The sequence below is a fragment of the Leiobunum rupestre genome, chromosome 3 (assembly GCF_980474605.1).
Source record: "Leiobunum rupestre chromosome 3, qqLeiRupe1.1.hap1, whole genome shotgun sequence".
Classification (NCBI taxonomy): domain Eukaryota; kingdom Metazoa; phylum Arthropoda; class Arachnida; order Opiliones; family Sclerosomatidae; genus Leiobunum; species Leiobunum rupestre.
Genome location: NC_143386.1, coordinates 68,351,266 through 68,369,061, shown reverse-complemented (window position 1 = coordinate 68,369,061; position 17,796 = coordinate 68,351,266). Strand labels below are relative to the sequence as shown.

The 17,796-nt window shown below is 38.8% G+C and overlaps 1 protein-coding gene across 2 annotated transcripts in view; it reads left to right on the top strand.

The window, feature by feature from the left end:
* Window positions 1–12,311, top strand: part of LOC149954450 (uncharacterized) — a 46,416-nt gene extending 34,105 nt beyond the window's left edge. Inside the window, exons 9-10 of one of the 2 annotated variants that reach the window (XM_090169068.1) lie at window positions 6,601–6,662; window positions 12,255–12,311. In XM_090169068.1, coding sequence (XP_090025194.1) covers window positions 6,601–6,662; window positions 12,255–12,296 — 104 coding nt within the window. In that variant the 3' untranslated portion in view covers window positions 12,297–12,311. Of the gene's footprint in view, window positions 1–2,213; window positions 2,417–6,600; window positions 6,663–12,254 lie in introns of those variants that run through there. The other variant, XM_090169067.1, reaches the window with a different exon arrangement.
* The last annotated feature ends 5,485 nt before the right edge of the window (window positions 12,312–17,796 follow it).

Sequence of the window (17,796 nt, the reverse complement as noted above, 5' to 3'; positions counted from 1 at the left end):
CAAATAAAAACTGCGGGGGCTCATGACGACAACCCAACGAAGCCGATAAAAATCAATGCAAATAAAAAATCGTACACATGAATTATCTCCCACATTATCAACAAACAAGAAAAATAACTAATAGAAAAATATAATAATAACCCAACTAAGTAACAAGTTAATTAAAATACTTAGGAATCAAGAAAAAGTCAATCTAAATACCCACAGTAAGAAACATTGTATTAACAGAAATATGCAATAAAAAATTTATAATAATAACATTATAATTTTTTTATGGCACAGTTCTGTTAATTTATAATAATAACTTTATCACACAACAAGGTAATTCATATACTTAGAAATCCAGAAAATGTCAATACATATACCCACGGTAATGAAAATTGTAATAATAAACCAAAAACACCTTTCCGTTAGAAATTCCCGGCTTATAACGCACACAAAAAAAACCTTAACTGAATAGTGAAGGCTAAACCACAGCGCATATCTCAAAATATGAAACCAACGTAACCATATTAATGAAAATGTATCACACATTTAAAGCCGATAAGAAAACACGTAAAATTAATTACGAAATTACGAGTAAAGTAAGCAAAATAAAAAAGCGCTTTGTATAACACTTGAAATTGTATTTATAAATGACCCTTGTCAGCTCAAAAGTACCGATAGACAAAAAACGAACTAACAATGTAAGTGGACATCCCGCGGGTTCAACCCTTTAACCCTCTTATCTCTGGTGACTGCGCTAATACAAAATTTGACCTCTAAAATTTCATACGTAAATAAAAGGAAAATTTAACAAGTTGGCAAGCCAAAACTTACCTCTCCTCAGAAGAGTTTGCCCTTGGGCGTATTAATTACTGGACACGGCACTCAACGATACACCGTCGTATTCGGACCGTCCACTTAAAAACATGATCACGGTCCTATCCTGACCAGCAGAATATTTTTATTGCAATTAAAATAAATATTTACAAATGTTATTGCCTTAAACAAATTTCAATATCAATAGAGCAATAAACCAACTTTAGCTCTAAAACGTTATTAAATTAATTAGGCAACAAAAATGAATAATAGAAAATACAAAATTAATAATTATTAGAACGCTCAAGAAACGTAAAATATAACCATGCGCGAAACTATTTTTAAGACAAAAACCAACCCATCGGAAAACAATATATATACGAAAAACAAAAGTTAAGGCGAAAACAAAAACTATAAGTGAAAGCATTAATTAAAACTGCGTGGGCTCACCACGACCACCCAACGAAGCCGGTAAAATTCAATGCAAATAAATAAAACCGTAGACATTAATTATCCCTCACATCCTCAACACTTTCGAGAAACGAAAGAAAAATATAGAATAACTCAACCAAGCAATAAGTTATTTAAAATAACTAGGAATCAAGAAAATGTCAATCCAAATACCCACAGTAACACAAATTGTAATAGCAGAAATAAGCAATATACAAATGAATAATAATAACCCAATCAAACAACAAGGTAATTCAAATACTTAGAAATCCAGAAAAAGTCAATCCATATACCCACGGTAATGGAAATTGAAATAGAAAAACCAAAAACACTCTACCGTTAACAATTCCCGGCTTATAACACACAAAAAACCCTTAACTGAATAGTGAAGGCTAAACAACAGCGCGTATCTCAATAAAAACAAGTTGGCAAGCCAAAATATACCTCTCCGTCATAACACACTACACATAAACATTACAATAACAAACTTTCCAATAAAACTGGGTTGAAACTGTCACGACTGTGAGCGTTAACGAAAAAAACAACCGAACCCAACCAAACCGCAAATTTATCCATCAACGTTTACAAGGTGGTGTTGCTAACACGGTTTTTCGACTTTGCCCCGGTAACGCGTTCGCGGCACACACACAGACAGACAGACAGACACGGTGATTATGAAACCCTTCCTAGGGGACATAGTACCCTCGGAGAGTTAAAAATTAAACTTAATAAAGACGCGCGAGCTGTAACAAGACGCGGTTGACGGGTCGCCATGGCTACCGACGGGATTATACGGACGCTTTAAAATCAATTACAAAACAACCACTAAATATTTTTTAACGCGGTTTTGAACATAAATTTAAGATTTCTGTTGTCTATACGGCCACGCTTTTCGTTGAAGCTTAGGAAAGTTTTTAACGCTCTTTTCATTATTTACACTTTTTCTACTTGTCTTCAAACAGAATATTGCGGACCTACGGTAAAATGTTCAACGTATTATTGTGATAAATGTTGCCAATTTGCCTCAAATCCCAACAAAATACAAAACTGCAAGATTTCAGAGAGAAGGGACGACGGGAAATACTGTATCTGTAAATAAAAAAAGAATTGAAAGTCGCTTGACTATTCAAAATAAAAATACTGTAATAGATTAAAAATTCATAAACGGCTCTTCCAAATCTCACTTGAAAGCTAAATAATACGCATTTGCACATTTCGCTACCTTATTTAAGAAAATCAGGTGTCCCCACTTAAACGAATTTCCTTTTTGCTGTTTTTCCAAAAACCTTTCAACCTTTTATTAAAATATTAGTTCCAATGTTAAAGATTTCTTACCATTATTAAGCCTCGCGTTGTACGGTTTTTTAAATTTCAAATAGTTGTTAATCGTATTTACCTGATTTTGGATGTATGGTTTTTATTGTCTTAAGGTAGAAGATCATTAAAACCTGACTTATAATACGCCTAAAGTCATTATAATTTAAATTAGAATTAAATTAGGCCAAAATACAGAAAAACATAGAAATTTAACTTTTAATTTTCTTTAAAATTAAAATAGTACCGAAAGTTGATTGTTATCATAAAGTATTAACTCCATTTCGGCCAAATGATTGTGCTAGCGTGTAAAAACCTCAGTTTTAAAATGGAATGTTTTGGAGCTTCTATTCAAATGTTTGTATCACATTAAGGAATTTGCGAATCGGTTTATATTATCTTAACTAAATATTTAACTTTTTCAACAGTAACTGTAAACCATCTCACAAAGTATCAATATTATAAGCCTCTGAAAATGTATGTACATCAAAAATATAAACGAAACGGGTTGGGGTGCGTATCGAAATTCTTCAGGTGGAAGGGTACTATAACAATGTAGAATTGCTATGATTTCATATTTACTGCCAGAAACTTTATTGCTACGCACAAACAATAATGAGTTTATTTATATTTAAGAAGAGCGACTAGGTTTTATAGTTGCTCCCAATCCACATCACGCTCTATCGGTAGGCTCATTCCCCCATTTATTGATTTATTGGTGAAAAATATTCATCGCAATTAAAAAATGTAAAAGGTTAAGCTAATTTTAAATTGTATAACGAAAAACGCAGTGGTAGAGAGGGCAAAAATAGGGAATAGCTACAGCCTCCGTTGCATTAGATCAACACTTTGTATGAAAATATTGAAGTAAAAGAATCTTTTTATGGCAATTCCCTGACTTGCTCAGTGGTGAAAGTGGAAGATCATCGAATTACACTCCAAATGAAGTGGGCTCGAACCTAAAACTAGTTTTTTTTAACTTCGCTGTTACTAAACAAATTTTACCAAATTCTAGTCGTTATTTCCATTTCACGCTCCCCGTTCAACTCGCAAGTAATTGTTTCGTCGAATAAGTTTCAATAAACAATGAATGTGTTTAGTGAATTTTTTTTGTAATTATTATTTAAAAAAAACATAGATACTTTTTCATTAGGCCGTCCTGGTTTTCTTGGGTCAGAACTCCCGAGGCTAGCAACCACCCTCCTAGTTTAATTACCTGTATTAAAGCTAAGACCATTTACACCTGCACTCTAAGAAATTACCGTAACTGAACAGTAATTCCATGGTTAAATTGACAGTAATACGATTGTTTCAAATTGTGCCGTTAAATAAACTGTCAAATTAATGTTGTGCTATTTAACAGTAATCTGACATTGAAAATTACGGTAAAATGAAACTTCAATTTTTTACTGTTACATTAACTGTCAAATTAATGTTGTCATATTTAACAGTAATCTAATATTAAAAATTACGGTGAAATATACCTAACTTTTCTTTACCGTTAAATTAACGCTCAAATTCATGTGGTACTATTTAACAGTAATCTGACATTGAAAATTACGGCGAATTAAATTTAACCGTTAACTTAACAGTAAAATGATTGTTATACCACTTAACACTAACTTGACATTTAAAATTACGGTGAAATGAAAGTTGAAATTTTTACCGTTAAATTTATGGTGAAATTAATGTTACGCTACTTAACGGTAATCCAACATTTAATATGATTGTGAAATGAAACTTGCATTTTTACCAATAAATTAAGGGACAAATGAATGTTATGCTACGTAACGGTAATCTAACATTTAAAATTATGGTGAAACGAAACTTGAATTTTTTTTCGTTAAATTAACGGTCAAATTATGTTATGCTACTTAACTGTAATCTGACATTTAATATTAGGGTGAAATTAATCATTAACATTTTAACGTTAAATTAACGGTCAAAGTAATGTTATGTTACCGTCCTTAATGATAATTTTGCATTTTTAATTTCGGTGAAATGAAACTTGGATCTTTACCGTAAATTTAACGGTAAAACTAATGTTACGCGACTTAACGGCAATCTGACATTTAAAACGAAACTTTACCGTTGTTTTTTTTACTCAAATCAAAAAATTAACAGTTTTTCGTGTGGAGAGGCGAAAGTTTTTTCATTTTCGGGCTCAGCATATATGGCTGCCATATTTACTATTTTGGAAATTTCTCGGCCTTTTAGCGAATCTTCCTTGCGGAAACAGAACTCTAGTTAACTCTTGCCAAGGATTCTATATTTTAACAAATGGAATATACGAAGAAAACATAATTTTGAACATGAAAAAATTCATAAATCGAACTAGAGCAGCCCATAGACATAATAAAGAAATAGATAGAAATAGAAAGATTCTTCGGGCGGTTAATACGGAAGCGACGCCAAGCGGATAATCATTTCTTCCTATGGTACTATGCCTGTCGAGTGGGTGATAAAATAAAAATTATCACGTGTTCATGTTTGTAATTTTTTAGGGACTCTCACATGGTTCGCGAATATTTCGCCGTTAGGTGGAGCTTTAAAATTGTTTTTCACGAGCGCGAGTCATTATGTTATTTTCTTTACGAGCGTAAAAACGTTTGTACGTCTCAAAGCTGAGAAACGCGTCGTTACGGCCACTAGTGGAAAACAAGTATATGGAAGTGGAACAGAACACTAGCCATGACGGTTGTCTGCCAGTTATCGCTCCCGTATATTTTAGGCGAATCACAATCCGTGTAAGGTATCTATTTCTTTATTATATAATTGGAGCAGCTACAGAAAGCTTATAAACTGACCGTAGACAGTGTTGCCAATGTGTGGGATTTTTAACTTTTTTTTTGCTGTGAGGGCTAAAGAGATTTTTAGGCGAAAATTATTGATTTTGTAGTATTTTTTTGAACGTTAAAGGTTTTCACATTTTTTTTTGAGAAAAACCACTATCTCAAAAAAATATATATATATCTAGTCAATCTATTTGTGTATTGTATAATGCCTTAAGAGTTTTGTATTTTGTAAGAAATTTTTGTAATTCATGATTCATCTAGTACTTGCCCTCGCTAGCGTATGAAAGATATGTTTCCCCTGAGTTTTGGGAGAGGGCGTGGCTAAAATGGTTTGGTTTGGCTGAAAATTTTAAAACTGCCAGCGTAAGGCAGCGTTTCCAGACCAAAACCTCGGTCACAGTTACACCTCGAAATCGTTTCGAAGAGCTTTGTTACTGGTTTTCAACGCGTTCACACTTGCCAGAAACAGCTTTAGAGTGTTTCAGAGCGGTTTACAGGTGTTCGTGTGAACACTTGTTTTCGAGGTTTTCTATAATTTTAACTGTATACTATATTCCGCCAGGACAGTGCCGCGGTAAAATAAGAATTCAGGCAGATTTCTTGGGGCCCGGGGCAAAAGTTTTACTTGCGGGCGCTTCGTTTTGCACCCTCCCTTGAGATTTAAAATCCTCTTTAAAATCTTTCTGATTTGCACCCCTCTTGAACTTTTTCGGTGGACCCCTACAGCTGCGGGCCCCCTACCAGTCCCTCATGGGCCCTTTTTAGCCGGGCCCTGGGGATTTTGCCCCTCTGCTCCCCGTCTGCACGGCCCTGAATTCAGGGCCGCAAGGCTGCCGTTATTACTAGAAGTATCTCTATGATTTCGGAAGACACCAAACCCGGGTACCTCACCTACTCGACAGGCGTCGCTTAAACGTAGTACCCCAGGAAGAAAATAATTGTCTGCTTGGCGTCCCTTCCGTATTAACCGCCCGTAGAATCTTGGGTCTATTTCTTTATTATGTCTATGGTTGCGAAGGTTTAAATTTTCTGGACGTAGTACGTTAATTTCCTTGACCTGGCAACACTGCCAGTCGTGAAATTTTGGTCCTGAAACATTGGTAACACTGAAAGTATGGAATTGAAACAGTCATGTAACACGTTGGAATTTTCTGTTCTGCGTGGCTATTTAAAATTGAGGTAGTTATAATTTTATTTTGAAATACGTTTTTTATATTTCATTAATTTTACTCTAATTTAGGAAGACTGTACTCTAAACAAAGTGTTCTGCGGACAGTTGTAACTGGTAAAACCGAGGTCGTGGTAAGTAATTTTAGCTAAGGCCTAGTTATTATGTAAGGTCAGATTTCCTTAATCTTAGATCCTAAAAAGTAAATTCGAACTTTTTCGCCAACAGTATCTAAAATCTATCATTTAGGTAACAAGAGGGTAAATATTTTATTAAAATTACCAACAATTTGTTTACTTACTACTATTCGTGGTCATACTATTGTAGCCAAAATAATTTTTTATTAAATTATTTATTACCTTGTTTCCACTTTAATTTCTCTAACAACTTTGTCTAAAAACGTAATTTACAGTTCAACTGCTTAACATTTCACTGTGTGATTGAAAGAAGGCGATTTCATTAAAATAATTCATAGTTTTATGGCATTTATGCGGTTTAATTAAAAATTTAAATTATTATAACTGAAATTTACATTTTGATTGCAAATTAACGGTTTGTATGAATTAAATTTTACAGGTTGATTGAAAAATATAGGTTTGAGAAATTGTTAATTTATGGTTTGAGTATATCTAATATTACTGGTGAATGTACAATGGATTTTACTAGAACAGTAATATGAAACATGTCTCAACCGTTATTTAAACTGCAAAATCAATGTAAAATTAACTGTCATGTCACCGTAACATTCGGTTAAGTCAACGTACAAAGCATAGGCACGTCACCGGAAAATGCACAAGCGTGTCACCGTACAAAGCACAGTCGCCGTAAAATATACAATCGCGTCAGCCTAAAATGCCCAGTCGCTTAATCGTTAAATGCACGGTCACCGTATAATGCACATTTGCGTAACTGTACAATGCACAGTCACGTCACCGAATAATGAACAGTCGCCGTAAAATGCATAGTCGTGTCACCGTACAATGCACAGTCAGGTCACCGCACAATGCACAAGCGTGTCACCGTACAATGTACAATCTCGTCACCGTACAATGCACAGTCGCGTAACCGTACAATGCACAGTTACGTCACCGTACAATACACAGTCGCGTCACCGTACAATGTACAGTTGTGTCACCGTGCAATGCACAATATCGTCACCGTACAATGCACAGTCGCGTTACCATAAAATAAAGGTTTCAAAAACTGTTACTTAGAAACTCCTTACACAGTAATATAAATCTCATTGCTACTGTATTTTTTACTGTAATACGGACATAAATTTTAATGATCAATTTGACATTTTTTTTAACAGTCAAATCTGACTGTAAAATATACGGTAATTTCTTAGAGTGTGGACTACAATGCCAACGTTATAACTCCGATTTCAGAGTGTCCGCTACAAAACACCACCAAGTGGAGAAAATCCGCGATAGTAATCCACAAACACGCAGGAGGCGAACGGTTCGCGCTCTCTTCCGCTGTTTTTCTCTTGACGCCGTAAATATCGGGTGAAAATTGGAGGAGCGCGAAGTGAACGCGTTTTTTCAGTCCGAATTATCTTGAGGACGATAGTTGCCTCTAAATAAGAGATGGTGGCGTTGGGGTAGCGGCGACACTAGCCTAACAACAACGCCTACCTTAATTGCAGTCCAGGTGTAAATGCTCTTAGATTAAAGGCAATATAATATGACTTGGGCCTAAGATGTTGCGTTGGCTAGTGGGTAATAATTTTTAAATTAATAAATTCCCCTCTAGCAGTATGCTTAGTGGACTAGAATTTGGCGGAAACTGGTGGCAGGCCTATTGTATCAAATGACCAAGTCATAATCAAGACTAGGATTTTCTCAGATGTTTGTCAGAAATGTTTTTAGTTATTATAATGAAATATACACCCTTTTTCAAAAACAATTCTAAAGGACCACGTCTGGCTCTAGTACAAGCGTGAGCCCGTGACTGCCCGTCGTAGAACTGATTCACGTACTTGTTCAAAAATTAAAGGCGTGTTACGAATATCCTCACAAACTTCAATTACGCGTGGTCAAAAGTCCTCAAAGTAACGTACTTTGGTGTTGAATATTAAATACTTCAGATAGCCCCAGAGGAATAAATCGCGTGGGCTTGAATCTGGAGATCGGGCCGGCCACTCAACCACTCTGCGTTGACTTATTCACCTCAAAGGAACCAATGCATCCTGATTAGCTCTAACTTTACGACTAAAACCGTAGGCCACATGGTTCAAACGGCTCATCTTCCAGTAATTCGGTGAAGTATTTTGCAGAAGACGTTTCGTGGTGGAAAGGTGTAACAGGTAGGGAAGCAACTCCTCACGCTGGCTAATCAAGGCTCTGCTACTTCCTTAAGCCAAGGTGTGAAGTATTGCGCTATGAGCTGAGTGATACCGGGGAAGTGAAATTACGGTATCGCTAACGATCACCTCGGGGTACCAGGTGACATTTAGTTGTATTGTAGCCTTCCGCCAGGACAGAGGACTCTTTGCTTGATTTTTTTACTTCTGGGATCTTTTACGAATTCCTCTAATAAAATCAAAAACCAAAAACATTGTCCGTCATCGGCAGCAGCTGGCTCTAGCTAGGAGAAAGGTGTATCTTAGAATGCTACCCTCCCGTCAACAAGCCCAAATTGCTAGGAAATGGATAAGGGTTAAGTAAGACCGTTTTAATTTCAAATAAAGCGGTAGTTCGGCACATATGCCTTCGAGGGGGAGAATAAATTAACAATAAAAATAAATAAATAATCAGATATAATTTTGGTTAATAAAGTAATTACGGGACCAGAGAAACACCATAAATCACCCAAATGAAAGTTTTTCGTTTAGGAAGCAGGGGTATCCTGTTCCGAACTTGAATATTAGTCGATTTGCTTCGGTAATTCTACGATTTCGGTCGTCGTTAAGAATCTTCAAAACACGGATCGACTGCGCGTAGTTGAAATTTCGAGTGATTTGATTTTGGTCCGAGTGACTCCTTATGTCTAGCAGGTGTTCTCTTACACGGTCATCCAGACAACGACCGGTTTCACCGATATATAACATGTGACAGACAGTACATTACAGGGCGTGAATCAGGTTGGACGTACGGCACGTAAAAGACCCTTGGTGATAAAATTAGACTTTGAGTGACGACAGCTAAATTTGAGCTAAGGTAGGCGCAATTATTACAACGTGGACGATTGCATTTTGCAGTCCCGGAATGATTTGCGGGTAAGACGTCTCCAGGTAGAGAGCTAGACACGAGTAGAGATTTGATATTCTGGTCTCCCCGATAGCAAAATCGAGTCGGATCTTGGCAAATATCTTTAGTTTCGGGGTCAGTCTGCAGGATCCTGAAGTTATTTCGAAGTATTATCTCCACTGCATAAAGTTGATGATGGTAAGTCAAGACAACAGTGGAGGTATCCGATGAAACAGTTGGAGCAAGGATCTACTGAAGACAACACTTATACTAAGTGCTTCCAAGGCTCGCAATCGTAGGAAGTTGGCAGAAGACTCAGAAAAGAGTAACTCCTCTCCCAACAAGAGACCACGAGAGTCAGACCAATACTCTCCAAACTCTCAACAACTGGCTCCATAAAGGTCCAAAGCTCAGACCTTCAGCGAAGCTGTCGGTTCGACGAGGATGGCCATTATAAAAGATATCTTTCCCTCGAACTGTATAACTGAGGAGGAGATGGGCACCATTCAGCGTGGGGTTCTGTAGAGGTTAGATGGAACATAATCGGGTGATCCTTTTCCTCGATTCTGGTTCTGCCTTAGTTTACTTGTATAAGGATAAGTTCACTGGTAATAGGTTATGTAAGGAGTTCGACCTACACGAAAAGGTTCTTGGAGGAACGAATATTTGGTAAAAAAAGCCAGTGACACGGTGACAGAGGATCTCAAAGTCTAAAGGCCATCGGACCCTGAAGAGGTCAAAAATAAGGTGGTACTAGTCTAACCAGCAGGAGTGGTGGTAATTCCACACTCACCGCTGGGGAGGGCAGGAAGTAACACCGGTCAACTTAAAAACTAGACCCGTCGCATTAAAGTGGTAACGATAAATCTTCACAACTGTAAGGCAGCTTCTACTGTACTCTGGCGAAGGCTTGATAAGTAACAAATTGATGTTGCTCTTATTCAGGAACCTTAAATTGCCAATGGAAAAATCCTTGGTCTTAATAGTGCCGGTAATGTCTATTATGACTAAACATCTTTATACTATTCAGCTGAAAGACAGTCATTCTTCTTCGGCTAAGGAGACTAACTCATATGTTAAATGTTCACTTTTCTCACTCCAGAGTCACGAACAGAGCCGACTCTGATCCTCTTCCCATTATGATTGCACGTACCAAAAGAGAAAATTAGCAAATAAAATTGTCTCGAAATCCAGGCTTATTTGGGCTATAAAATCTTTTAAGCGTTATAAGTCTCCAGGACCAGATGCGATTACTCATTTTTTCAGGAGGGCATTGACATTCTCTGTCTCATTCTGTGTTGCCCTGGTTATATCGCAAGCATCTGGAAACTTTCTATGGTGATCTTCATTCCGAAACCCGGGAAATCTAATTCCCTCGAGGCTAAGGCCTTTAGGCCGATCTCTCTTACCTCCTTGTTCCTAAAGGTTTTGTAAAATTTAGAGGGGGAGGTTATTTCTCAAATGCCTCTCTCAGTGGCTCAGTATCCCTATCAAAAAGGCACTCAATGGCATAAGTAATTGCATAGAGAGGGCTATTTACTTTAAAGCGATCTCTTTAGCTGTTTTCCTTGATATTGAGGGCGCTTTTGATAAGGTGTTTAGTGCAGTCATAAAGCGCTTTGGCATTAACGACACTCTGTATTTGGATCAAAGCTATGCTGACCAATCGTGTGGTGGTATCCTCCCTGCTTCGTGAATCGCTTATGGTCGCCACCAACCGTAGCGGCCCGCAAGGGGGTGTTCTTTCACCGTTGCTGTGGTGCGTGGTTGTGGATGAATATTGGTGAGACTAAACCGAGATGGGTCCCGCTGCTATGGCTATGCTGACGACATCGCCATCAACTTCACGTGAATGTTCCCCAACCCTATTAGTGATTTAATAAGGTATCTTGCGTCAGTGGAATGCTGGTGCAGGTAAGTTGATCTTACGGTTAATCCTAATACAATGGTTATCGTTCCTTTTACTCGAAAAAGGATACAAAACTTATTCGGGACTATCTTGAGCAAAAGCACTGAGGTGAAGTACCTTGGTGTTATTCTAGACAGCAAACTAATGTGGAATGCAAATCTTAAGTTTGTAGTTAGGGAGGCTAAGATGTTACTTTGGAGAACCAGTAAGCAGGTTTGTCATGGGGACTTAGCCCCAAAGTGCGCTCTAAGAAATTACCGTAAATTTTAAAGTCAAATTATATTATAGTAAATAATACGGTAACAATGGGATTTATACTACTGTGTAAAGAGTGTGAAACTAACAGTAGTTTAAAAGTTTATTTAACAGTGACATGACAGTTCATTAAACTTGGAATTTGTATCAAAAATAAAGGTTAAGACATGTTTAATATTACATTTGTGGTATACCCAATTTTACATTCACCGTTAAAATGTAATCAAACCGTAAATTTTAAATTTCTGAAACCAAAATTTTTCAATCAACCTGTAAAATGAAATGTGTAGAAACATTTAATTTTTTATTCGTAAAGCATAAACATTTCCAATCAAACCGTAGATTTTATATTAATTTTAAACCTGTTGAAGTTTTTAACAGCGACACTGATCAGAGCGCCGATACCGAAATAAATCCAGTGACGAAAAAGTTTTGATTAGAAAATTTGCTATTGAAACCTAGTTTCTAAACCCATGTTTTTGTTAGAGAGTGATATAAACTTATGCCCAACTTGGAACCAAACTGGCGATAATGTTTCCAAGCGGGTGTATATTAGCTAATCACTTGTCTCTTTGTTTTTAGTTCTAGAAAAATCTCTGTGTCAGTCTACTTTTGTACGTCTTCATAATAAACCGTATTATTTTATTTAGCTCCGTATTTTTGATATATTCCGTAAAAATCTAAGTTTTCACACCTTAAACCACGTCTTCAAGGTCATCCAATTTTACAAACTTGAAAACCTCCCACCATAATGAGTTTGTCTAGCAAATTTCGATGTAACACGAATTGGTTTCGAGTTTTGTGCGTTTTCTTTCAATTTTCATTTTAACGACCTTTGTGATTTTGAAAAACAGTTCCTCGACTTCCTATTGGTCAAATTCGATCGAATCAAAGCTAATTAGACCTACAATGTGACGTGAAACACTTTTCCAATTGGAACCAACTTTCTAACACTTACGGTTCTCGCGTTAGGTTTTGGATGACCTTGAAGACATAGTTCAAGGTCATTGAAATTTTTAAACTAAAGATCCTCAATCCTGATGAGTATGTGTAGCAAATTTCAGTACTCTAACACGAGTATCTTAAGAGTTATCAGCTCCCGAACCTCGCTTTCGACACGTTATCAACTTAACGACCTTCTTGTTTTTCATCTAGCATTTCTCGGCTTGCTATTGGTCACATCCGATCAGGTCAAAGCTATTTGTAATTAAAAAGTCACGTGGAACACTTTGCTAGTTGGAACCAACTTTGTAACACTTACGGCTCTCGAGTTAGTTTTTGGATGACCTTGAAGACATGGTTCAAGGTCATCGAAATTTTCGCAGTAGGTTTCCCCCTTCCTCTTCTATATGACTTGAAAATTTCGAAATCGTACCTAAAACAGATTGAGATATTCGCCCTGGTTCATTTTTAGTGGACACCCTGTAATGGGGAAGTCTTATCTCTTAAAAGATAACGGAAAGATAAGACTTTGTTACAAAAAATATATTCATTGTTTTTTATTTCTTCAACACTCGCCCTCAATGAAGATATGTCAGGAGTGGTAGAGACTCCGGTTCTGGCGATGTTGTTTGAAGGTTTGATCAGGTAGTGGCTTTGTGAGGATATCTGCGACTTAATCTTCGCTAGGCACTTAGGCTATATTCAGGATGCCTTCATGGACCAGTTCTCGAACGTAGAACTGCCGGACCTCGATATGTTTCGTGCGGCGATGAAACTCTGGATTATGGATTAGTTTCATCGCTCCGGCGTTGTCGATTTGCAGAACTGGAATCTGGTCTTGATAGTGGGTTAATATCTTTATCCCAGACAACGTCCTTGGCAGCTTCGGCGGCAGCAACCAACTCTGCTTCGGTAGTGGAACGTCTGGTTTTGTCACAGCCTGCATAATCTGCGTCACAGTAAGGGACCAGGATTGAAGTATCAGCAGACCGGAACAAGAGGCCCATCGTCGTTGTTCCTCGTAAATACGTTTGACGGCATTCCAGTCAGTCTTCGTTGGGTTAGTCATTGCTTGCGAGGCACGATTGACGGCGAACACGATATCGGGACGTGTGCCAATAGCAGCATAACGAAGGCTCCCTATGGCGGAAGAATAGACTGCTAGAGTTTCAAATTTATCTAGACTCACTTCTTTCAGGTTTGAAGTGACAGCAGGGGTCTTGACGGGTTTTCAGTCACTCATATTGAACCGCTCCAAGATTCTCCAGAGATAGGCTTTCTGGTGAAGGAAAATTAATCCGTCGTTAGTAAAATCAATTTTCAGCCATAGATACGTTGCGGCGTTTCCTGCAGTGATCTCGAACTCATCTGCGAAATGGTCGACGAAATTATCAACGGCCTTAGTTTAATTTCCGGCAACTAAACCGTCATATACATGCAAAATGAGTATCAAGTATACGTCACCATTGGTGTATATGTACAGACAAGGATCGCCGTAAGATCGTTTGAAATCGTTATCGATCGTAAGACCTGGTCAATGCGCTCGTTCCAACACCTTGGCGACTGTTTTAGACCATATAGACTTTTCTGGAGTCTCCAAACTCTCCCGCTTCCATCATCAAAACCCTCTGGTTGGCGTAGGAAGATTTCTTCTGTGAGATGACCATGGAGAAGCGCGGTCTTCACATCAAACTGCATCATATGCAATTTCTTCTGGGCGATTGTACTGAGAAAAAGTCTCAGCGTCTCAAAACGGGCCACTTGAGCAAACGTTTCTTCAAAGTCAATGCCTTCCCGCTCGGAATAGCCCTTTGCGTCGAGTCTGGCCTTGTGTCGTAGTACCGTGCCATCTTCGTTGTTTATAGTCGTGAAAATCCAATGGCTCCCGATGGCTAGTCTTTCGGGTTGTCAACGGATCTGGATGGCTCGTCTTGACTGCTGGACTCTTGATATCTGCTCATCCTGTCTGGTGGCATCATCATAAGCAGGGATAGAAGTTTCAATGGAACAACGCTCGGGGTTGAATTTTACGTCTCGGGACCGGAGAACTTTTCTTAGTTCTGGAACGTAAACTCGGTATCCATCTGCATCAGCTTCATATCCAACCAGAAACCCCTTGTAGGCTTTTCTGGATAATTTCTTGGGATTCACCTTCGGGACATGGACGTAGCAGTCAGTTCCGAATACTCTCAGATGCGTGATGGACTGGGCAGGTTTCCCAGACCATAGCTTAAGTGGAGTATTCCCAGCAATACGAGTCGGTGCTGATCGGTTGAGAATGTAGATTGTCGTATTGACAGCCTCGGCCCAGAGATTCGGCGGCAGATCAGGTCTGGAATGGAGCATGGCTCTTACGGATTCCATGATCGTCCGGTTTTATCTTTCAGCGACGCCATTCTGCTCCGGAGCGTACGGCATTGGCGTTCGATGAGTTAGACCAGCCTCTTGAGTAGTAATACGGTGAAATTCGTCGTTGACATATTCGGTCCCGTTATCAGTGATCAATTCTTGGACGGTATGGTCATAATTCTTGCAGAACGCGAGAAACTCTTTGAGATAGTCGACCACACAGGAGGTAATAAGGCTTTCCACCCAGCGACGGCGTCGGTGATGGCCCCCAGAGATCTGAATGTACTCTTTCTCCAGGTTTCGTGGCCTTGTCTGTATGGGTACCAAAACTGTGACGAGTCATCTTCCCATAAACACAGCCCTCGCATAGCGTGTCCGTTTTCAGATCGATAACCTCGTATTTTTTCCCAAGCGTACACGCCATACTTGGAGGTTAGCTTTCTTGTCGTTCTTTGGATCTGCGGCAAGGTAGATTCGAGTTGTAGGCTAGTCTACCGAAATATCCAAGCGGTACAGAGATTCGACTTTCCCAGGGAGACATAGTTGACGCTTGCCACTCTTTACGTCGTACAGCCCACAGGTAGTTGATGATGCTTGAAACTCTAGCTTCGGATTACACTTCACGGCAGCTTTGAGTGAGAAGACATTACATGCAAAATTGCCAATAAGCTAGACATCATGGATAATGTTGCAGAGAACGGCATTGCCAACTTTGTAACGTATTCGGATGTCCCCTTCTCCATCTGCTGTCATGTGTGCCTTGTTACCAACTTGCAGCGTAGCTGAGCTATCGAAGGGTCGGAAGTTATTAAACTTGGTCGCATCATTCTTAACATGCTGTGTTGCTCCCGAGTCAAAGTACCAGCGGCTTTCGGTGGATGACACAGCCATCAGGCCATTTGCTGCGAAATAACCGTCGCTACTATTGACCTCTGTGGTGTTGCAGCTGCCTCTGGCAGATTTCCTGGCTTCTTGCAATCTTTTGACAAATGACCTGGCACCTCGGCCGTTTCTTCCGAGGATTCCGGTTCGTTGCCCATCCGGAGTTACCGTTGTCCTTTCGACGAGCTATTAGCCCGGATGAATCTGCCGAAGTGTTGTCGTCTCGGGTTGCGCAACCAATTAGAAGGCGCTCAAGCTCAGCGACCGTTTGCTTTTCGTCCGGCAGTGTGTGCCACAACATACTGAACTATCGGTATTCATCATGTGGTAAGGACTCAAAGATGCAAGCAATCAGGATACAGTCATCAAAAAAGATATCCTACTCTCTTTTAACAGTCGTCAGAATGTCAGCCCACAGTGAACGCAATTGGGCGAGGTGTGTTGCAATATCAACGTCAGAGGACTTTGTGGCTCGCATTAACTGAGCGAGAAGCTTCCGGAGCCCGTTCGACGACTTCTGTTCGCAAATCTCGAGAAGCTTATCCCACATCTCTTTCGGCGTCTCGCAATCGGTAATCATGTTCTGGACTTTGCGGGATTACGCTGATCAAATGACCGTACGGGTTATGCTGACCGCTACTTGATATTTCTTAAGGCAAACGGATACGTTGCTTCTGTCGACGTGGATCTGATCAGTTCTGTCCAAAGCCTGTGTAATACCGTAGACATCTCGGATTATTAGGACATCGCTGACTTGTCTTTTCCAACTACGCCAGTTCTCGGGACCAGACAGCTACCTATGCCTTGGCGCAGGAGACTGTCCATCATCAGGATTCGGTAGACCAGGAAGCAGGAACCAGTTGAGAAGCGACCGTCAGTGGATCATGGGCATCTTAAAGTGGCGCAGTGGGAGCGTGCTGGGCTCATAACCTGTTGAAGTTTTTAACAGCGACACTGAGCAGAGCGCAGATACCGAAATAAATCCAGTGACGTCAGTTAAAAGTAATGAACGGTTTATTTACAACTTGGTTAAAATATATATACATTACAGTTAATGAAACGATGGTAGTACAATAGAAAACTGACTAGTAAGAGCGGACTAGTATTGTTGAAATGGCGATCACAGCTATACGCAAGTTTGTTATATATAGGGGAAGTCTTATCTCTTAAAAGATAACGGAAAGATAAGACTTTGTTACAAAAAAATCTTCATTGTTTTTTATTTCTTCAACAAAACCGTAGATTACACATTCATAATGCATTCAATTTCCAATCAAACAGTAGATTTCACATCTAAAATGCACACAATTTCCAATCAAAACGTAGATTTCACATTCATGATGCATTTACTTTCCAATCAAACCGTAAATCAATATTCCTAATGCAGTATAATTTCCAATCAGTAGATTTCACATCTATAATGCATTAAAATTCCAATCAAACCATAGTGTTCACAATCATGATGCATTCAATTTTCAATCAAACCATATTTTTCACATTCATAATGCATATTATGCATTAAATTTACAATAAAACCACTTAAATAAAAACTATGAACCCGCGAATTTAGTTTTTACGAAACTTTGGCCCATAAGTTTGGGGTAATTACCTTCCTTATCTTCGTGTCAGTCTAGCTCTGGACAAGATCTGGACCCCTGCTAAGCCTCTTGGTAAATCCTTCACTGATTGAACCGTTAAGTAAGTATTTACGGTAAAGCTCATTTTACACTCTGTTATAGA